The 22,233-nt window shown below is 51.9% G+C and overlaps 1 protein-coding gene across 5 annotated transcripts in view; it reads left to right on the forward strand.

The window, feature by feature from the left end:
- NAV2 (neuron navigator 2) overlaps window positions 1–21,602 on the forward strand; it is a 695,198-nt gene extending 673,596 nt beyond the window's left edge. For 4 of the 5 annotated variants that reach the window (XM_080640408.1, XM_080640409.1, XM_080640407.1 and 1 more), the window contains 12 exons: window positions 29–182; window positions 1,360–1,522; window positions 2,244–2,344; window positions 4,779–4,874; window positions 6,621–6,789; window positions 9,059–9,294; window positions 11,183–11,337; window positions 11,552–11,623; window positions 13,229–13,425; window positions 14,317–14,435; window positions 18,334–18,537; window positions 19,944–21,602. In XM_080640408.1, the coding sequence (XP_080496534.1) occupies window positions 29–182; window positions 1,360–1,522; window positions 2,244–2,344; window positions 4,779–4,874; window positions 6,621–6,789; window positions 9,059–9,294; window positions 11,183–11,337; window positions 11,552–11,623; window positions 13,229–13,425; window positions 14,317–14,435; window positions 18,334–18,537; window positions 19,944–20,069 (1,792 nt within the window). In that variant the 3' untranslated portion in view covers window positions 20,070–21,602. Of the gene's footprint in view, window positions 1–28; window positions 183–1,359; window positions 1,523–2,243; window positions 2,345–4,778; window positions 4,875–6,620; window positions 6,790–9,058; window positions 9,295–11,182; window positions 11,338–11,551; window positions 11,624–13,228; window positions 13,426–14,316; window positions 14,436–18,333; window positions 18,538–19,943 lie in introns of those variants that run through there. The other variant, XR_013958993.1, reaches the window with a different exon arrangement.
- The last annotated feature ends 631 nt before the right edge of the window (window positions 21,603–22,233 follow it).

Below are 22,233 nucleotides of genomic sequence, written 5' to 3' on the forward strand. Positions count from 1 at the left end.
TTTGTCAGTAACATCCCTCTTTCCCTAGCATTTCTGAGTGCATGGATAGTGAGGCAGAGACGGTCATGCAGCTCCGGAATGAGCTGAGAGACAAAGAGATGAAACTAACGGACATCCGCCTTGAAGCCCTCAGCTCTGCACACCAGCTCGACCAACTCCGGGAGGCCATGAACAGGATGCAGGTGAGCACCCAGGAGCACGGACAGAGCCCAAGGCTGTCTGGGAAGGATTGGCAGGTGGCTGCTCCCCACCACACCCCGAGGCCACATCAGAACCTGGTGGCAGCCCTCTGCTCTCCTGGTCTCCTTCTCTTTACAGTCCCTCCCACGTATTGCTCCAAGACCATCTCTCAAAAATATCAGAGTAACCCTATCCCTCCTTGGTGTGAGACTTTCATAGCTCTGCTGTTGCCTCCTGTGTGAGTCGCAGTCTCCTTCACCTGGCCTTCGAGGCCTTCTACAGGATCTTGTCACTCTCAACCCCCCACTCACCATCACCGACTCTAGTCTCCAGACTCTTCTCACCAGCCAGAGGGAGCCAATCTCTTCCCCCTTTGCATGCCAGGAATTTCTGTGTTATGGTGTTCCTCCACCGGGATATCTTTCTGCATAATCACATGGACCCTTCCCTTAAGGCTCAGCCTGATGCCTCTTCCTCTGCAAAGCCTCTCCAAGTTCTGTAGGTCTGTCCTTCCAACTCCTCTCATCTTCTGCCGTAGGTTGAAGGCATTTGGGTCTTCTGAGCTATTTTTTTTTTTTTTTGCATCCCTTTCTCTGGGAATGCTTAGCACATAATAGGTTCTTTATAAATATTCATAGAATGAAAGATCTCTGCGGGTTCTTCTAAATGGACCCTCCCCCTCCTCCCCCACAGAGAGCAGCATTTCCCAAAGGAGGTTCCGTGGAACACTCCTTCATGGGAGACTCTCTGAAAGGAAAGGAAAGCTCCTTGATTACACATATTTGGGAAATGCTGCACACTATGTGCCCCCCTCAGATTCACGGTGCATAGCCGCTCATTAAAGGCTCTGAGAAGTTCTGCAGCAAAGAAATCTGTCAAACCCAGAATTGCTCAAACTTAGATACGACTCCTTTTCACTTACCACTCAGACTTTGGGAAACATTTCTGAGGGCTTTCAAAGGCCAGCTCTCTGAAAGGATGGACCCTGCCCTGCCACACAGGTCTGTGAATGCAGCAAAGGCAGCAAACACTGTGGAATCTCTCTGATGGTGGAATTGACTCTGCCTCGGCTGGCCTACCCACTGAATCCCTGCAGGGGACTTCCAAATCCCACCTCCAGAAAAGGCTTGCTCGCATTCTGTCCACCCAGTAAATGAGCTTCTCTTTTACTCTCTGCAGAGTGAAATAGAGAAGTTGAAAGCTGAGAACGACCGGCTAAAGTCAGAGTCTCAAGGCAGCGGCTGCAGCCGGGCGCCCTCCCAGGTGTCCCTCTCAGCCTCCCCGAGGCAGTCCATGGGCCTCTCCCAGCACAGCCTGAACCTCACTGAGTCAACCAGCCTGGGTGAGTGGGTCACAGGGCTGGGGCAGGACAGGCCTGCAGCCGGCACCCGGTCTCTAAGCCAGAGCCCCAAGATAAACAGCTCAACAGATCAAATGGGGAGGCAGCAGGCGTGTGTGCACTCGGGGTGTGTGTGTGTTTGGTGTGCATCTGCTACCAACATGAGCCCAGCCGTTAGACTGCTGTCATGCTTTGCTCCGGCACCTCAAGTGCTCCAAGCCATGAGCTTGGCTCCCCCCACCCACCATGCTGACTTCTGTTTGATCCATTTTAAGAGGCTGACCTGCGAGTTGAACGCTGCATACAAACCCTACGGCAGCAGCGCCCACTTGGGGCATGGCTTGGTCTGTGATCTTCCGGCCTGCGGGCTGGATTCCAGGCTGGCGCAGTAATTATTGAACATGGTCTGGGTTTTCTCTGTAAGCATACTGAGGCTGACGCTTTGATTTCTTATCCATGACGCTGCTCTTGCTCTTTTGGTTGAGTCTCCCTCGCACTTCCATTTGGCAAGGTACATCGTCAGCCCGCTGATTCCTTGGTTGGTCCACTGTTGATTTCTGTGGTTGCATTCTCCATTGCGCCCCCTCCCCTCCTCTCCACCCCCACATCCCCCACACCCCGACACCTGGTTTGTCCCGCTGCTGTGCCGACAAGCAGCCGGGGTGTCGGGAGGCCGGCTTTGCTGCCCCATGTGCCTAAGGCTGTTGATGTTTTCCATTCGCAGACATGTTGCTGGATGACACTGGTGAATGCTCGGCTCGGAAGGAAGGAGGCAGGCATGTTAAGATAGTTGTCAGCTTTCAGGAGGAAATGAAGTGGAAGGAGGTTAGTTGGATCCCTTTCCCCACTCTGCCTGCCTTTCCCCAGGTAGCACTACCTAGCTTAGCGATTTCATCATCAAACCCTGTAACCTCAGCCCCTAAGGGGATTTGGAAACACTAATGCTTTCCTTAACTAACCAGAATCGCAGCAGCATTTTGACACAATTGAAGTGAGAGACTAGCCCTGCCCTCTCTCGTTTGGAAATTCTAATAAAGAGTGGTAAGAGTGGTCCCACCTTCACTTTCACACAACTCACTAAACACTAACATCACTCAGCAATGGCTTTTCTGAATGTAATATGTCCTCGGAGTACAGCAAAGGCCGCTAAGCACATTTAGCACAGAAGGTACAGAAATAAGCTGACTGAGAGCACCAGTTTTATGCAGTTGTTAGAGGCTGCGCTGCAGTGGAGTAGACACCGAGGGACACGGGGCCGAGTGCAGGAAGCACACAGGTGGCTGAAAGTGAAGGGGGGATGTCCTGACTCACCAAAGCTGGGGATGTAGAATCTGAGTTTTCTGAGTACTTTCGTTCTCTTCCAGAGTCTCAGGAGGCCATGTCCCCAGCAGGGACTATTTTGGGGTTGAAGTGGAGTTTGAACATCAACGTTGGTTTTTAGCCAGACTAAACGTTCACAGGCCTGTGACAGCGAGGCAGAGACCCCATAGAAAGTCAGTTCTTTCCCCCCTCACTCCACAGCTGATTTCAACTTGGGCTTCAGCTGAAAAAGAAGAGGAGATATCGTAAAGCACCCATTGATTAAATCCACGTGATGCTGCGAATGACCATCTCACAAATAAGTGGGCCAAGACTGCATGAGTCACTAAGTCCCCTTCAGTTTTTTTTTGTTTGTTAGTTCCTAGCATTCCAGCTCACGTGTCTCTTTTAGGCTCTGAGAGCTGGGGAACCTGTAGTTCCCACCCAAGCAAAGCATCTGCAGCCAGACCTGCCTTTGCCAGGGGTTCCACTTTGTGGTGGCTCTCTAGTCTCACTGAATTTGAGGGCTGCCAGTGGCTCTCGCATCATTTCAGCCTAGAGAGCTCCACTAGCGAACTCCAGTTTCAGAGCCTCGCTGGTGGAGTGATGGACTGCCAAGGGGGGGAGTTCATTCTTAGAATACATGCAGGTGATCACTGCGAATGTGTTGTATTCTAGTGATTACCAGCGTGAACAGAGAGATTTTACACTTTATAAAAGTTTGTGAGTCACTTTAAAAATTGTATGGCTCTGGATCAGCACAGAAGCCAGATGAGGTTGGTTGACCAGATGGAATTAGCTCCATTTTATAATTGAGAAACCTAAGGCCCAAGCATCACTTATTGAAGATTACAAAGCAAGCGATGGGCCAGGTCATCTCGCTGCAGACTGGTGCTCTTTTCTCTGCTGATTGTGCTTAACTGCCAGGTACACCCGTCTCTGCCCCCTGCCACTCACCTAATTCTACATCCTTATGAGCATGTCAGATATCTTTATTATTTTTTTTATTGCTGTCAGAGAGGAAGGGAGAGATAGAAACATCAATGATGAGAGAGAATCATTGACTGGCTGCCTCCTGCACACCCCATACTGGGGATCAAGCCCGCAACCCAGGCATGTGCCCTAGGCTGGAATCAAACCCGGGACCCTTTAATCTACAGGCCGACGCTCTATCCACTGAGCCAAACCAGCGAGGAGCATGTCAGATATTTTTAAACCCAACAGAATGGAATGTTCTATTAACTTCTTTTTAATCAATATAATTAGTTAGCCTCCACTATGCAGAGCCCTGTGGGCAGAGATAAAAAACATTATTTTTCTGTAACTTCCCAGAGTTTTATTAAAGTTTTCTCAATTGAGTATGTTTTCGCTTTTGATTAAAAGAAAAGCAATGCACATTATTTAAGAAACAAAAAAGAAAAAAATATAAACACAGTCTATCCTGAGGGAGTTTAAGATCTATCAAGACGACAAACTTAATTTACAAATGAGACAGGAATACCTAAAAATAAACAATACAGATTATGCCATTATATAAGTTGTGTACAGAACCATGAAAGTAATGTGAGCTCTGAGTCTGGTAAGTCAATCATTGAAAGCTTCCTGGAAGAGGTGAGTTTATCATCAATGTTTGGGAAAGCAGAAATGGCAGACAGGAGAGGGGAGAGCATGCCAAGCAAGGGATGTGACCTGTGTACTGGGCAAGGTTTGCATTCAGTAGAAGGTTCTAGATTCCAGAAAAGAAAGCCTCCCTTCCTGCCCCACAGATTGCTTTTTTAGCAATAGAGCAGGGAAAGGTTTTAAGACTATTGCATTCAGTCTGAGTTATACCTGATGTTACATAGGACTGGTATCCCCCTCTCAGACCTTTGGTGGAGCTCTGGGACAGTCTGGGTCCTTGCTAACCCGTGACAGAAAAGGTCCACCTGTTTTTCACCTGCACACATTTTCTTACTCTTAGGATTCCAGGCCACACCTCTTTCTTATTGGCTGCATTGGAGTTAGCGGCAAGACGAAGTGGGATGTGCTCGATGGGGTGGTTAGACGGCTGTTCAAAGTAAGTGTTTCAAGGAGACGGCTATGGCAGTCTGCCTGAAGCGGGGCCTGGGCTTAGGGAGGGAAGGGTGGTTCGTGTCCTAAACCTGGCCATTTCTCAGGCCTGTCCCCTCTCCCACACCCTTATGTTGCTGGGACTTGTCCCCTGGCACTCAAATGATCAGAAGGAAGATGGTAAGTACAGACCGCTGACGGGCCAGACTGTTCCCAACTGCCCTTGGCTGTCACCGGTGAGCCAGAGGGTCATTTCTCCAGCAGTGAGCAATTATTTATTTGAACCTCTGATAGTGAGCTGCTCATGTCCAAATCTACCTTCACCTTGGACTCGTCCAATTGCATCTGCTTTGGAGTGTGTGTTCATTGGCTGTGGCTAAGACATCAGATTTCCATTCTTTATTTCTGGCGATTTGATCAATTTGCCCATGTCCTTGTCAACACTTCATTCTGTGATTAGTGCTACAAGGGACATTAACATCTGGTCAGTGGCCAGTGTCAAGGATGTTGGCATAGTTATTTTTGTATTTATTCCAATCACACCATTGGAGTGGGTTTTGCCACAGGAGAAATAAGCAGAGTACTGAAGTGAACCTTGAAATTCAATGTGGTTTGAAAGAAGCTGTCAGCACATTTCTTTCTATTGTCCTGAAGTAAGTCAATAGCCATAAGTGTTCATTAGTTATGTCCCCTGAGAAGTACTAATGACCCACGTTTTCTGTGCCTGAGACCCTACCAAGAACTTTACTTACATCACCCCGATTTATTTTCAGACCTGTGAAGAAGGTTCTATTATTTTCCCATTTAAAGGCAAAGAAGGTTGGGTGTCAGGTTGATTCACTTGCCCAAAGTCATGGATCTAAAACCAGACTCTGTTGGTCTAGTTGAATTGGCCTGGCTTCTGAATTAACTAGTCCACTCTGGCCTCTTTCTAGCATCTAGACTCAGTTGACTTCACACAGAGGAAACTCTGTTCTTTGACCAAAGATTGCTCATCATCTTCACAGGCAAGTCCATAGAAATGTGAGTAGGCAGGTGTTCAAGGCCAAGGGCAGACCAATCCTGTTACCTGGGCCAAAAACTTATGTCTGATGATGGGCAGTCGGACATCCATGGATTAGAAAGACGACATATTGGGCTGAGAAGAATGTGTGGGGTGTCACATGTAAAGAAAGAGACCATTGAAGGTAGAGGTCTATTATTGGGCTTTCACCTTGGCCATCATCTGGCCATCTCATAGCCCGCAGCCCATGGCTCTTTGTTCCAAGTTCGCTGACCTAAATTAAACCTTTGGGTCACTCACCTAAAAAAGGGAACTCTCTAAATGAAGGACACATTTTCCTGTTTAAAGCTCCAAGAGCTGCTTTTTTTCTAGCAGCCCTGGGTTCTGCTCCCTTTGTCCATCAGTGTGGTCTTTGCTGTGAGCCAAAAGGAGGGGCTGGTGGAGAGAGTTCTTGTCAGAAATTTCCCAGCACCATTCACAGGTCCTGATGCCTTTGAGACTTGAGCTCAGAAAAAGCAGCCTGACTTTTCCGTGCTCAGTTGATCCAGACTAAACGTTCACAGTGCCCGTGACAGTGAGGCACCGACACCGTAGAACGTGAGCCCTTCTGCCCTCGCTCCACCGCCCATTTCAACTCAGGCTTCACCTGAGAAAGAAGAGCAGATGATTATAAATCACTCAATGAAAACATGAGTCACGGGCAGATTTTTAGCCACATCTTTGATGGAATCTTTGTTTTACTTTTTCCAGGAATACATCATTCACGTCGACCCAGTGAGTCAGCTCGGGCTGAATTCGGATAGTGTGCTGGGCTACAGCATCGGGGAAGTCAAGCGCAGCAACACCTCGGAGACCCCTGAGCTGCTGCCCTGTGGCTACCTGGTGGGAGAGAACACTACCATCTCCGTGACCGTCAAAGGTAACTCCCCGAATGCAGAGGCCAGAGCTTTCAGGAATTGCGTGTGGTTCTCTTCACTTTGTGACTTGGCTCAGCAAACTGTGGCCACAATTTTGTTTGTGCATATGGATGTGGGTTGTTGTGTTTTTTTCTCCCTTTGACCACAGTTATTCTTACCTAAGCAAGTTAACCCATCCTTAGCTTTTTCAACCACCATCGGAAACAAATAATTTTAGTTTACTGCTGAAATTATATAACAAAAGTTCCCATTAGCCTGATGACTCTGAGATGATGGAATCTTAATAACCTTGTGGAAATGGGACTCTACCAATGCCAAGGAATTACTCTTGCCAGCAAGCCTTGGATGGGGTCCCATCCTACAGATGGGGAAGCCACGCATTGCTGCAGGCTAGAGAGGACTCGCTCTGAGCACCCTGAGCCCACGCACGATGCTGCCGGGGCTTCTGATGGCCTCATCACCCAGAGATGTTGAGCCCCAAGCCAGAGAGTGTTCCATGGAACTCCAGGCCCACAAAGTATTTGGGGGGTGGGGGGAGGTGGGGGTTCATGGCCAAATAACTCTGGGAAACTGCATCATTATCCCTTTCTGGATTTGGGGGGCAGGGGACGGTAGTGTCCTGATACAATAAAGGCTCTACCCTTTCATGTCCTATCTCTGGCCATTCACAAGGCTGTTTAATCCAGGCTGACACAAATGTATTTGACTGCAAAACCCCTTTTTCCTACATTTTATGAACCACCTAAAAGAATAGACCGATCAACATGGTCCTAAGTGCAACCTGCAGGTTGTCCCATTTCTTACTTCCCTTGAGGGCACTGACCTTGCCAGTAGTTCAACATGCAGTTTTGGGGGTGTTTGGTACAAGTTTTGTTTCCCAATTGGTAGGTTTTCCAAAGGTACCCCAGCATGCCTTATCCTAGACCTTGGAACGTAGACCTGGTCCTGCTGGTGACAAGCAGTAAGGCCCTGCTTGAACCTCACAGGCAGCCTCACCTTGTTGGCGAGTGGAATTCCACAGTAGGGGCTTGGGCTGCAAGTGACAGAGACGAACTCAAACCAGCTTTAGCAAAAATGGAAACATAAAGGCCCATTCCCCGGAAAATGCAGGACACACTTCCCACACAGCTGGTTTCCGGTGTTCCCACAGTGCCAACAGGACCACGCTGCCTCAGTTTCTTGTATTTTTTGAGCTCTCTGCACATAACATGGCTCCCATGGCCCTGATTCATTTTTTTAAAAATATATTTTATTGATATTTTACAGAGAGGAAGGGAGAGGGATAGAGAGTTAGAAACATCGATGAGAGAGAAACATCGATCAGCTGCCTCCTGCACATTCCCTACCGGGTATGAGCCCGCAACCAAGGTACATGCCCTTGACCAGAATCGAACCTGGGACCCTTGAGTCCGCAGGCCGACGCTCTATCCACTGAGCCAAACCGGCTAGGGCTGATTCATTTTTCTAACTTAGAAACCTAAAAGAAAGTGGTTGTCTTTTTGGAATAGTGAGACAGAAAATTCTTAAGGGTGGTACTGCCCCGCCGTGAGTCAGACACCCATCACTGAATCTGTCCTGGTGACCGGGAGAGGCTTTGGTTCAGCTTAGTCATAAGCCCACACCTATGTGGGTGCAGGGGCTGGGCAAGCCATACTTAAACCATCTTACTGAGCTCCCCATAAGAGGAAAGAGTTCTATAGGAGAAGGTAGAAAGGGTACCAGGCACACCAAAACAGCCCCCACTATACACCTAACAGCCTCCACTACACATCGGAACAGCCCCCATTATACACCGGAACAGCCCCCCACACACACCAAAACAGCCAGGGTTCACATCCCCCAATCAGATGGTCCTACTTAGTATTTGCTTGTTTTTAAGATAAAACTGTTGTTACTTTCATGGTGCATCTGAGTGTTTGAAGCAGTGGTGCCTGGCACTCAGGAGAGAGCAGGGTGAGGAAGGAACCCTAAGGTGCTGGCAGACACAGGAGACACAGGTATGGTTTGGGCAAACGCCATTGGTTTGGCAAATCCAGACAAGCCGAGCCCAGAGTCTTAGGAATTCTGCAGAGGACAGACGAAGGCCAGGGGCCCAGGTCTGAAAGGTGAGCGAAAGTCAGCCAAGCCACGGCCAGAGCTCGCACCTAGGGTGCTCCTGAGCAGGAAACGGTGGCAGTTTGCACCAGGGGCCTCGATGTTGGCAGGCCCAGCTAGGCAAGCACAGGGCTGCCCTTTCTGCAGGACTTCAGACACTTCCTGTCTCTCACACAGGGCTTGCAGAGAACAGCCTGGACTCTCTGGCATTCGAGTCCCTGATCCCCAAGCCCATCCTGCAGCGTTACGTCTCCCTGCTGGTGGAGCACCGGCGCATCATTCTCTCTGGCCCCAGTGGCACCGGGAAGACCTACCTGGCCAACCGGCTGTCTGAGTACCTGGTGCTTCGGGAGGGACGAGAGCTGACAGAGGGGGTCATCGCCACCTTCAACGTGGACCACAAGTCCAGCAAGGTGAGGAGATCTTTCGAAGGCTGCTGCCCAGTCAGGGCTCACCTTTGGGCCCTTGAAGAGCTGTTGATGTCACCCCACCCTGATGGGAAAGCAGCGTTTTCTATACGCTCGCCTTGGTGGTTGTGAGAGCCCAGGATAGTTGCTGCTATCCCCATTTCACAGCGGAGGAAACTGAGGCCTGAGGCAGATGGTCATGTGTCTGAGGTCACTCAGGCGGTACTGAGAAGTGGACTGCAGCTCAAGTCAAAGCCTTGGACTCCAGAGCAGCAAATAGGCTTGGCCCTGCCTCACAGGGAACGATGGAAACATTGGACGGTCTGACCTAGTCCCAGCCGCGGGTTGGGAAGGGGTTTCACGCAGTGGAGTTAATGGTAATTCCCTCTGGCTGGCCCTCTGCAAAGGGTCCAGAGTCCAAGGTGAACTGGAAAGGACTCTTCCACCTTAGGAATCACCTGGCATCCCTGAAGGTGGGGCTTCCTCACCCTCATTCTCTGATGCCCATTTCCAATAGGTTGAATGGGCCGGGAACCTGGGCCATTCACAGGTTTCCAGGTGACTTGGATGTGGGGACAGGACTAGAGAGAAATGGTCTAAGCCCCCAAGTCGAGAGCTTCAGTGTGAGCTGAGGGGGGCATCCTCTCCAGGTCCAGTGAGAGAAGGACCCCTGGCTGGGCACCTCGTGCAGAGGACACCTCACACTCTGAATCCCGAAGCCCTGAGTAGGGGCGGGAGGCCCGGGAGGCCTGTCATTATAAGGCTGAGGCCAAGAACCCAGATGGAAAGGAGCTCAAAGAAGGAAAAATTACTAGCAACTTAAAAAGTTGGGCTTAAGCCGCATTGTGACTTACAAGGGAGACGTGGGTATAGACGTGTTCATAGGAGGCGGCGGCTAGCATGCCGAAGTGTCGGGTATGAGGAGCACACTGAACAGGCACCGAGTCTGGATCTGGCCCCGCTGCTTGCCCTCTCTGCAATCTCAGGGCAGTCACCTGACTTGGGTGTGCCTCAGTTTCCCTCTCTGTAAAAGGGAGCTACGCATAGTACCCACCCCAGAAAATTGTGGGCTACAGAAGTTCAGCTGTGTGAGGCCCTCAGAGCTGTGTCCGGCTCTAGGTCACGCCAGCATGATGGTGACATCACCAGGCAGTCATCCTGGGTTCTCTGGCCAGTCCTTAACTTGCCGTTTCATCCCTTTCCCCTTCTGCACCATTATTCTTCTCTTCCTTTTTAGAACACAGGCCTTCCCCTGCCACACTGAGCTGTGTTCTGGCCCCAGCTCCAGCCAATCCCCCAGCCATTCTTCACAGTTCAATTCAAAGCTTACCCTTTCATCCAGACCTCCCAAGGCCCCTGTGCATGCAGACCCACCTCCCCCTGCACTGTTGGTTGTCTGTCTGCCACAGCACTACTCAGCAGCACTTGTGGGGGATGCTGTGCGATATTGATTCATGGAGGGCTTCTGCATACACAGCCCTCCGGCAGGCGCTGTAGAAGAGCACCTTCTACAGAACGTATGCAGCTTACACAGAGGTGTGTAAGGCACCTCTGGAGCCCTTTGGAGCTTCCTGGAAGGTTGGCACAATAAGAAATATCCAAGAAAAATGGCGACACATATAGAGAAGTGGTAGAGCAGGGATACAGAACCGGGCCTGGGCACCTCCAGCTGCTGTGCTCTGGCCCTCCACTGAAGGAGTTCTGTTACCTAGTGAACGCCAGAAGGCAGGACGCAGGCTTCCCCATCCTGTCCTCCCTCATCACCCAAGCCAACCCCTGCAGCAGGCAGGCCCGCTGCCCATGGAGGGCCTGCCCCTTGCATTGGCCTGGGTGACGTGCAGGCTCTGAGCGGTGGTCTTCATCGGCTGCATCTGTCCTTCCCTGGCCCATGCAGGAATTGCGCCAGTACCTGTCCAACCTTGCTGACCAGTGCGCCAGTGAGAACAATGCTGCGGACATGCCTCTCGTCATCATCCTGGACAACCTGCACCACGTCAGCTCCCTGGGCGAGATCTTCAACGGGCTGCTCAGCTGCAAGGACCACAGATGGTAAAGGCCAGCTCCGGGCCCTGGTCCCGGGAGAACGGCCACACGGGAGGGGTGCTGCACGGAGCTGTGCCCACGCATGACTGGGGTCAGCGTGGGGGGCCGGGAGGCAGCCAGCCAGCTGCCTGGACAGACCCTGCAGGCCCCTGAGAGCGCCGTGCTCCAGAGCTGGTCTTGCCTCACAAAGACCTCTTCTTTTTCTCTGTGTCCCCCACAGCCCTTACATAATAGGCACAATGAACCAGGCTACCTCTTCCACTCCCAACCTGCAGCTCCACCACAACTTCAGGTAAGGTGTCACCTTCTGAGTACCAGTTCTGTGCCAGGCATCATGGGGAGCATTTTTCCCAGCTTCACTCTTCATTCTCACAACAGCCTCACGTAGTTAAATTTCTCATTCACAGCTTGCAAGTGGGGAGACTGAGGCTGGCAGAATTAGATGACTCGTGTGAGGTCACTAAGTCCTGGGGTAGCAGAGACAGGGAGGCAGCTCCGGGCAGGGGCAGTAGGCCACTCGCCTCCCCTGCACATCAGGGGCGTGTCTCTCGGGCGCCCAGGTGAACATGAGCAATGAAGGCCCTTGCTTTGTCCCCAAGGGCTGTCTGTGGGTCTGTGGGCCTTTGCCTCCAGCTGCCGTGTGTCCTCTGCCCCAGCACCATGCGGGTCTCCCTGCTGGGTGTGGGAAGAGCTGCTGCACTGTCGTGCCTGGGTGGGTTGTCGCTTGCCTTGTGGTGCCATCGCTAAACGCCCTTTGTCCCACTCTGACCCCTTGGTGATCCCCACACTCCTCCCCTCCTGCTGGGCCTTAGATGAGGGTGAGAATCATATCCTGGGATGGCACCCTCACCCATTCTCACTGGCCACTCGGCAGGCATCCTTGATGGCGATCTCTGGGAAATAGGCCTCAATTGTCATTCCCTGGGAAATGTGACCTCCTCCAGGCCCCTGAGATCGTGGCTCCCCTCCGCATCCAGGCTGTCCCCGTCTTGTCCACGCTTTTTCCTAAAGATGCCTCAAGTCCTTCCTCCTCCTCCTTCCCCCGCCACTGCCACGCCACGTCACCTCCCTGGGCACTACTGCCTGCAGGGTGGGCTCATCCTCCGTGCCAGTGGCAGCTGGCATGAGCATCCTAGAATTCAAATCTGACCATAAGCCCTCATTCCTGAAGTGCTTTAGTGGCTCCCCATCACCTCCAGAATGCATCCAGGTTCCTTGGGTTGGCAGGTCAAGTCTAAAGTCTGGTTACATGACCTCTGGCAGTTTCCCTAAACCCCGCCCCCTTTTCCCATGTCTCTACAAATACTTCAGGGAGCTCTCCACCCACCACCCCACCCCCTGCTCCTGCCTTTGCTTATGTGGCTGCTCCATCCATTCTTCCAATCTCAGCCCAGACAGCCCCTCCTCCGAGGAGCCTTCCCTGATTCCCCTGGCTTCATCATGCCTCATTCCTCTGTTTGCTTATCTGCTTCCTCGACAAGACTGTGAGCTCCTGGGAACAGAGACCACTGTGTTTCAGTCATTGTTACAGCTCTATGGCCTGGCACAGGGCCTGACACAAGCACGAGAGGCAGCAGACTTGGTGGTTAGAGCTCAGACTTTGGAGCTGCACTGTCTTGGTTCTAACCTTAGCTCTCCTGTTAACTTGCTTCTTTGTTCTTGGACATAACCTGTCTGCACCTTCACATTTCCATCTGTAAAATGGGGGTGGTGATAATATCTATGTCTTGGGGTTGCTGTGAGGAAAGGTGAGTTAACATACGTGCAGTGTTTGCACAGGGAGTCCTACTTTAGTGTGAGCATACACACCATCTGTCTAGTTCTCATGCGCGTTGAGTCTTGAGATTAGCCCTCGTTTCTTCACTGTCGTAATCATTGAAAACCTGATGTCCCCCAGGTGGGTGCTTTGTGCCAACCACACGGAGCCCGTGAAGGGTTTCCTTGGCCGGTTCCTGAGGCGGAAGCTCATGGAGACGGAGATCAGTGGGCGGGTGCGGAATGTGGAGCTGGTGAAAATCATCGACTGGATTCCCAAGGTCTGGCATCACCTCAACCGCTTCCTGGAGGCTCACAGCTCCTCGGACGTCACCATAGGTAGGTGGGCAGCCAGGCGAGAATGGTGGGTGGGCAGGTTCAGGGGGGCCCTGGCCAGGGCAGCACCCTGCAGGCACAAGTCAGCTGGACTCTGTTCTGTTCATGTGGACAGAGAAGGAGGCAGAGGGAACAGTCCCAGCCCAAGGCAGACCCCCGACTGCCTCGCCCACATCCCTTGCTATATCTCTGTCCCTCTTGCCCTGCCCAATGCCCTGGGGCTAATCAGCAGCAAGAGATGGTCCAGCCTGGGCCGATGTGGAAACTGCCAGCTCAGTGAAGTGCCCACCCCAAAGGCTCTGCTTTAAAAATAAAGTAAAACGTTACCAACATTCCTGGAGACTAAGGATTTAGAACAGAGAAAAAAAAGGTCATTGATCATCCCATCCTCCTGACATGATTATTTTAATTTGAGCTGATTTTTTGCCCTTGTCCGCACATAGATATTTTACATAGTTGCCATCAGAGTATACCTACCGTTCATTTCTTTTTCACCTCACATTGTCTCATAAGCATCCTGAGTTGCTGCTCCAGTTTTATAATTATTTTTAAAGGCTGGAAAAGACTCACATGTGGGTACGCCATCATTTGCGGCACCATTTCTGTTCTCTTGGACATTTAGTGTGTTTGCATTTTCAAAGGTCAGGACTAATAATACCTCAAGGAATATCTTTCGCCATAAAGCCTTTCCTCTCTTTTGGGTGATTTCCTGGGGCAGAGAGATCCTGGAGGTGGGGAGGAGGGGTGTCGTAGAGCCCACGTGTCCTGCTCTGTGCCCGCCACCCGGCAGGTGGAATTTCTGCTGTCACTCAGAAATTGGGAGGGATGCTTGGATTGTGGCTTCTCCTGGCTTCTCCCCAATTCAGCTCTGATGGATTTTCGTTTGGTCCCCAGGCCCCCGGCTCTTCCTGTCATGCCCCATCGATGTGGATGGCTCCAGGGTGTGGTTCACCGACTTGTGGAACTACTCCATTATCCCCTATCTCCTGGAAGCCGTCAGGGAAGGACTCCAGGTGAGACATGGCCCGCTGGCCTCCTCAAAATGAGGGGGCTGTTCTAGTGACCAGACAAGGGGGCTTTATCTCCTCCTTCAGGATTCTAACTGACATGAGGTGACAGCCCCTCACCTGTGAGGCCAGCAGTCTGGCACAGTGTAGGGACACACTGGGCTGTAAGTCCTGGCTCTGCCACCTGTTAGCTGTATGACCCCAGGCAGGTCGTTTAGCCTCTCTGTGCCATAGTGCCCTCGTGGATAGAAAAGGAGAAGAACAGTCGTGTGCCACAAAGACTTGTTGCAAAGGGTAAATGAAATCCTGGCTGTGATGTGCAAAGAAACAGAAGCAAGCATGTGTAGCACTTCACAGTTAACAAAGTACTCTCACATCTGCTATTTGGTTCAAGCCCTGCATTTGTCCTGGAATATAGAGTTTGTTTGTTTTTAATCTCCATTTTTCAAAGGAGAAGAGTTGAGCCTCAAAGGAGAATAAGTGACTTGCCAAAGGTCCTAAGAGTCAACCTTGAAAAATCTGGGATTTGAGTCCACGCCTCTGGCTGGAATCCCAGGTTCTCCGCCCTCGGGCAGCCGTGGCACTCCCTGCCTGCCCCGGGACCCCTCCCAGGTGACCGTGGGCTCCTGAGGCAGCACATCCCTTCTCACTCAGCCCCGGGTCAACTGCAGGAGCTCAGCCGTAGATGGAAGTTTTATTGTGGAGCCTGGAGGCTGCCTGAGAAGCTCGGGGCTCGGCCCCCACGCTGCGTGATGAGCAGGTGTCGTGCACGGCTGACCAGTCAGCAACCAGTTTCGCAGCCGGTTCCCAGGGCTTCTCTGTTCCTCGGTCCTGGGCATCGGGAGACACAAGACGCTGCCGTAGGCCTGTGGAGGTCACGAGGGTGCGTGCCTCACACGTGTGTGTGACAGTACAATGGCTGTGTGTCATTTCCGTGCATTTGGCTGAGCCTAGCGAGTGTCTGACTGCTTGTTGGTAACATGCAGCCGCACTGAGGGTCTTCAGAGGCACTGAGACAGGAACTTGTAAAGGACACAGAACCAGAGCCATGCCACCATCTCATAAGACGGGCAGGAAAAGGCACCCCTTCCTGGTGCCGGGAGGTCATTTGAAGAACAATCTTTCAAGAACCTGGGAGCAACCAGAGGAGGCAGCTGGAGTTGGCATTTTACCAGTCTACTCAGCAATGAGCCACCGTCCTCAGACCTCCGACCTCATTGCCCTGCTGAGCCCTGTGGGCCCCAGGGAACCTGCTGATTCACAGGAAATCTGGCGTGTTCTTATGCCTCTAATTTGGAAGGAAAGTTTACTGACCATTTTTTGAGAGCTTGCCCTTGCCAGGCACGGTGCTGGGGGCCTGACATGCCTCTCCTGTAGCTTTAACAGCTCAGAGCACCTGACAGATGAGGAGACCACGGCCCGGAAGCTTTACCCCAGGTTGACTCCGGGGTGTGATGAGCCAGCATTGGAGCCCAGTCTAGCTGACTCCTCGGTTTCTTCCCTGACTTCCTTGCTGTCCGAACTTCCCCAGAAGCCTCAGGTGGTTCGGGGAGCCGAGTACTGTGGTTCAGGTAGTGGAGTTCTACGTCAAATTTCACTTGACAAAAGGATTCCTCTATTTTAAAAAGTTTTAAATTCCTTACTCTCCTCCGCGTCACCTTGATTCCATGCTCACTGGGCTGAGCACCGGGCGGGGCCATTTAGTCCTCACCTGGCCCTGCTAGGTGTGTAGAGAGGCCATGAAGGCAGCACATTGGTTCAGAGAAGGTGAGCCCTTGGCCGAATTTATGAGCTAAGAGGTAGAGGCCCCAGGGCGGACTCCTGCAGGGCTGCCTGTGGTGAGGGGAGGGGCCAGAGCTCCTGCTGAAATGAGGCCCAGCACTGACTGCCAAACTGTCCCTCCACCAGACACATCCTCTCCCAGAGGATTTGTAGCATCGCCCCCTAGTGGCTACAAGACACCTTTGCAAGTTTTGACTCTGGAGTCTTTTCCCAGTAGCATACGTGTGGGGTGTGGCTGTGTAACTGCCTGGAGGCCCTTCCCGAAAGTGTGCCTTAATTCCTCCGGGTGTGGTGGGTGTGGTGCACGCGTGCATCCTGCAGAGTCCCAAGTTGCCAGTAGCCAGGCTTTAGTTTCTAAGTTGGCTCTGTGTTCCTGACACAGTGGGGCTGCCAGGCTCCTCCCTGCCGTGGTAAAAGCAGATGTCCTATTTGTCTGTCTGTCTATCCACTGTCTCTGCTGCTGCTTAGCGCTGCCACAGGCTCTGCACTGGGGCCAAGGCACTTCACAGTGTTTCCTGTACTTGCCACATTCCTTACCCAGCCATTCACCACCTGAACTGGAACATGTCCAGCAGCAAGTGGGGAGTCTTGTAAAATACTTCCTGTTCTTGCCGATGCTGCTTGCATTTGCCAGCTGCACATTTGTCCGATGAGTCAGTCCCCAGCCCTGTTCCCCTCTGGAGTTGCCACTGTGAACACTTGCCAAAGTGTCTAGTCTACAGAGTAACTCAAAAGGTCTGTGTGTCGTCTCGCCCCACCCCCCATGGAGGGAGGCGCGGGCGCTTTATCACATTACCCCGGTTGCTCTGAGACCCGGGGCAAGTCTCCCTTCTCTAGGGTACCCATCTGTGCTCTGAAAAGTTCGGACCCAAGGGTGTTTTTCAGGCTGTCTTCTGTGGAGCCCAAAAGTTTCTCAGATTCTTCAGTGATGGGATCAGGGGAAAAGTTTCTCAGATTCTTCAGTGATGGGGTCAGGTGTGAGCCCATCAGCCCGACTCCCCTGAAGACCACCAGGCCAGACTCCCTCTGAGGACTGGCTGAACTCCCCCTTCCAGCCTCTGTGGTCCTGCAGCCCTGAGCGTCTCCTCCAGGCAGGAGGGTGGAGACAGAAGCAGGAGCTGTCAGAAATGGGGCTTTGGTGCAGCCTCACCCACGTGAAGTCTGGCCCGGGAAAAGCAGGCCAGTTCCCCGGGGAAGGCCCTTGGAGGGAGAAGTTTCTAAAAGTTGCAGGAATGTTCCTAATCTGGAACAGCCTTCCTCGATTCCAAATATCCCCAAATGCTTGTGTTCCCTTTCTCTCTGACACGGATGCGTACGCACACGCACAGGCCCCCTTCACAGAATCCTGTCTGAGACTCACCACTAAAATCGTTTTATCATTAAAGCTTAAAGAAAAGAGTGTGGAGGCATGGTAGTGGTCTTACAAAATTAAGTGATAATAATAGTTTTCTCTTTTAAGAGCAAATTAGTTAATATGGACAAATATGAGAAATATATGGGCGGGAGAAGCACCACCCACATGTAACCTCTGTTAACAGTCTCCTGTTTTGAAAGTTTAGAGGGACTACGAGAGTCAGACCCTCCTCAAGAAATGAGGTTTTATCAGAACAGGGTCATTGTGACCCTGCCTGTGGTGTTGGTGGCCAGGGAAGGAATTCTCCGGGTGGTTGCATGCATGAGGGTGCTAGAGCTGGTGGTAACGCAGGAGGGTGCTGGAGCTAATAGCCAGCCCCTCTTTTCAGCTCCGCATTTAGAGAGGTCGTGTTGGTAGTCCGGCATTGGCTATGCTGGGACTGTTTCTAGCACGGAAGATGGCCACCATTCAGGTGGATCAGCCAGGCTCAGAGTTAGGGTAACAGTGAGTCAGTGGCAGAGCTGAGGCATGAGCCCGTCAGCCTGACTCCAGAGCTGGTGTTCCTGATGCCTGAGTCATGCTTCGGTCTTAGCACATCCACTCTGTGCACCTTAGGTGACTCCCTTACAGTAGCATTCTGGAAGTGGAATTACCCCGTCAGGGGAGGCATAACACTGCGTTCGGGGAACTTTTCGGAAAGCTGCAAAATCAGGGCTACAGAGGAGGTCTGAGCCCCCTCCTAACTATTCCTTCCTGGCCTCCCCTTAGCTCTACGGAAGGCGGGCCCCCTGGGAGGACCCTGCCAAGTGGGTGATGGACACCTACCCCTGGGCGGCCAGCCCGCAGCAGCATGAGTGGCCTCCCCTGCTGCAGCTCCGGCCTGAGGATGTCGGCTTCGATGGCTACTCCATGCCTCGGGAGGGCTCGGCCAGCAAGCAGATGCCCCCCAGTGATGCTGAAGGAGACCCGCTGGTGAGTTCTCAGCTCCCGGAGCAGCTCAGCCATCACTGAGCACTTACTGTCTACTGGGCAGGAAGCAAGGCTGCTGGAAACAGAGGCGACTGAGCCCCAGCCCTGCTTTGGGAGACTGGACCCATCCCAAGATTAGGGACACGTTTGCCAGGACTTCCTTCTGTGGTTTTAGTTTTTCACTAATGTCTTGAACCCCTCTGAAATGGTCTGTGGCAGAAGGTCAAAAGTGAGAATTTGATTCTTCTCCCTAAATGTCACCATACCTGTTGTCCCTGCGCCACTCTGCCCTCTGGGTTCAGTGCCACCTTTATCATGTACTGTCCTGCTCCAGTGACCTCTCCCCGAGTCACAGCAGGGGCAGAGCTGGGTAAGGAGCAGAAGCCCAGGCCAGCAATCGCGCAGGCAGGGAGGGGCTTGCAGGCAGGAGGTCTGAACATGGGCCCCGTGGCCAGAGAGGTGAGTTAAGTCTTAACACTGTCTGAGCTACTTATTGACGCTGCCATTGTTGAAGCGATAAAAGTACATACACACACAATGTATAGTTATAAGGAAAATAAAAGTAGCTTTTCGTTCCCCACCTCCACTCACAAACAAAAAACAATAAAGACGATCTGTCAGGGAAGATTTAAAAACACTATCTTGAAACTGTTCTCTTTAAGATGATGATGTGGGTGGGGGGGGGGGGGTGATGGCACATCACATTTACTGAGCACTTTATGTGTGAGGCCCTAGTCTCAGGGTCCTATACACATTATGGCATTTTGTTCCCTACTTGAGTCCTAGGGGATAGGAGCTGCTGTTCTCTCCAATCTATAGAAGGGACTGGTGGCTCAGATGCATGAGGTAATTTGTCCAAAGATTCCGAATTGGAATCCAGGCCTCTCTGTTTTCTGTGGCTCTACTTGTTTCTGGCGCTGCCCTTCACCTCCCCGTGAAGGCTGTGACAGCTGCTGGGGTACAGATGGGCTTGAGGCTCATTGAAGGGGGCATCCCGTGCTTTGGAAGTCCGCGGCGCTGACTGGCACCTTTACCCAGGCTTGAGTAAGGTGTGCCCCTCCCAAATAAAAATAAGTATCAGATTTATGGGGGACTTTCCATTTTGTTCTCAGTGCTCTACATACATTAACTCAATCCATACCATAACGTTATAGGGCAGGTATGATAATTACTCACATTTGACCAATAAAGAAACCGAGACACAAAGAGGTTAAGGTACTTGTCCATGGTCACGCAGCTAGTAAGTGGTGCAGCCGGGATTTGAACCCTGGAAGCCTGGCCCAGAGCCCGTATGGGCTACAATCCCAAGGTGAGTCTGGCGGAGCAGCCGTGAGCTCGCCAAGAGGCCAGGGCGGGCGGGCGGGTGGCGGACTGGCCAGAAAGCCGCTCATGCTCTCTGCCTTTTTCAGATGAACATGCTGATGAGGCTGCAGGAGGCAGCCAACTACTCCAGCCCCCAGAGCTATGACAGCGACTCCAACAGCAACAGCCATCACGACGACATCCTGGACTCGTCCCTGGAGTCGACTCTGTGACAGGGCCCGGCCATGGAACCTGCCCACCTCCTCCTCGCCTCGCCCCACGGCGCCTCCTTCCTCTGCACCATCCTGAAGATGCCCTCCTGAGCCAGCCCGGCCACAGCATGAGCGCTGCAGGAACACCAAGCTCCCGGTCCCCTCCCCCAGACCTGGGTGCAGGCATCCTGGGCCAGCGCCCTGGGACTCCTTTCTTCCACAGTGAGAACTGCACTATCTTCGGTTTCATTTAAATCATTGTTCTTGCCTTGTTGCTGTGACCTCCCCAAGTCAATGAAGATACTTCTCGGGAAAGGATCGTCACTGTTGAAATGAAAAGGGTTAAACATGGAAACCCCACCTGAAGCTCTGAAACCGAACAGCATCCTGCCACGAGCTGCCCAGAGACAGAGAGACTGGAGCAAATCTTGAAACCCAGACAGCACGGCTTCCCCTCACTCAGACCCTGCCAAGTGGGTCTGGCCGCCAGCACCCTCATGTCCATGCCAACTCACCCAACCGGCCACGGAGAACTGGTGCTAACTAGGCACTTGCTTTGGTCACACAACAAACGTCAGAGCCGTGCACAGGGAAACCTTAGGAGAAAACACCTCATGCTCTCTGTTCTGTTTTCTAAGTGGTGCTCTCCTTCCCCGAGAGGTATTTTGCCTGTTCCAGTCCAGCCACACCTTCCCCTGTCACCTCCGGTGAGCCCACGAGTGTGTGTGCAGGAGTGAGAATGTGCCCGAGCGGACCTGCCAGGGCAGACAGCATGCGTCTGTCTCCTTAGAAATGAATCAGGTTTCTTTTCTGCAAACACTGTGTCCAGTGAGAATTGGTCTCCTTTGGAGAACTGATGACCCCTTTGAGAATGAGGTTGAGTTTCTCCCTTTCTGACTCTTTGATTTTGAAGATTTGTCTTCTTCCCCCGCCCTCCCACCCCCCCCCCCCCCCACTTCCCACTCATGGTCAGAATCAATCCTTTGGTGAAAGTGAGAACCGCAGGAGTTGAGTCTTGGTTTTCAGTTGTCCATCCTCACAGTTCCACACACTCACCTCCCGCTGGGGCCTGTGTCACCACGTCCTGTGGAGTGGACCGGGACCCCATCCTCAGCACGTGGGGGAGCCGGGACCTCTCTTGCCTTTCCTTCTCGTCCTCGAGGCTTCGGAACGCACGTCGACACCTCCAGCGTGCCAGCCCCAACCTCAGGTGGGTGGTGAGGTCACCTCTCGAAAGACTTGCACTTTTCTCAGAACCAACGTGATGCAACTCAACTAGGGGGTGGCGGCCACTCCCTCCTGGAAGCCCCAGCCCCGGCCTCCGTTGGACAAGCCTTGCCTGACCTCTTCGGTGCTGACCTTCCCAAAGCGATGCCTTACTGGTTTTGTACTAACCGTGTTCATGGATGAGTGTCGTGCCTGCCTGGGGTCCGTTTTTTTATTTTCCCCACCAGAGCAAACAGGGCTAAAAAGTCATCCACTCAGTAGGAGAACTCACATTGCTGTGACTTATCTCATCCAAAAGACTCATTTGTATGGGTGTGTGACTATGGGAAAAAGAAAAGAAAAAAAAAAAAGATCCATTTTTTTAGGTTCTTAACAGTCTCCAGCTAACATGTAGGCAGAAGTTCCTCCAGGTCTACGTGATGTTGCTGGTTACATGCCGTGCTACTACATGTCTTCAACATACTGGTATCTTCCTTACAGAGTGTGGTAAACCTTTCAGTTGTTTGTTTCTATTTTATAAGGAGAATCAATATTCCACCCCAGTGGGGGCATCTCTGTTAATGATCAGGGTTTTATTAGATTCCTACTTCTGAAGGTCCATCTCTATTGTTTTCATTTTACCACAAGAGCTTGACCTGACACTGCTCACACTGCATTGAATAACCATTTTCTCCCTCCTCGAAAGGAAAAGGGGAATTTTTCCCACTAACTGGTGCATGAAAAAACCTCTCAACACTGTCCCAGTTTTAATCTCAGTAAACTCAGACTCTCGTCTGCTAAGCCTTCATCAGTCATCTGGGTGTGTGAGTGTGTCTTGTTCTGTTCTGTTTTTCATAAAACCCTTAAACCATATAGTTAGCCTGTGACCACAGGCTAAACCCTGAGCCTTCTGGTCGACCTGAAGAGTGGTTCTTCTCAATGTATCTCCCAGTGATGACCTTACGCTCATACTGTGAAT

The sequence above is a fragment of the Plecotus auritus genome, assembly GCF_963455305.1.
Source record: "Plecotus auritus genome assembly, chromosome: 9".
Classification (NCBI taxonomy): Eukaryota; Metazoa; Chordata; class Mammalia; order Chiroptera; family Vespertilionidae; genus Plecotus; species Plecotus auritus.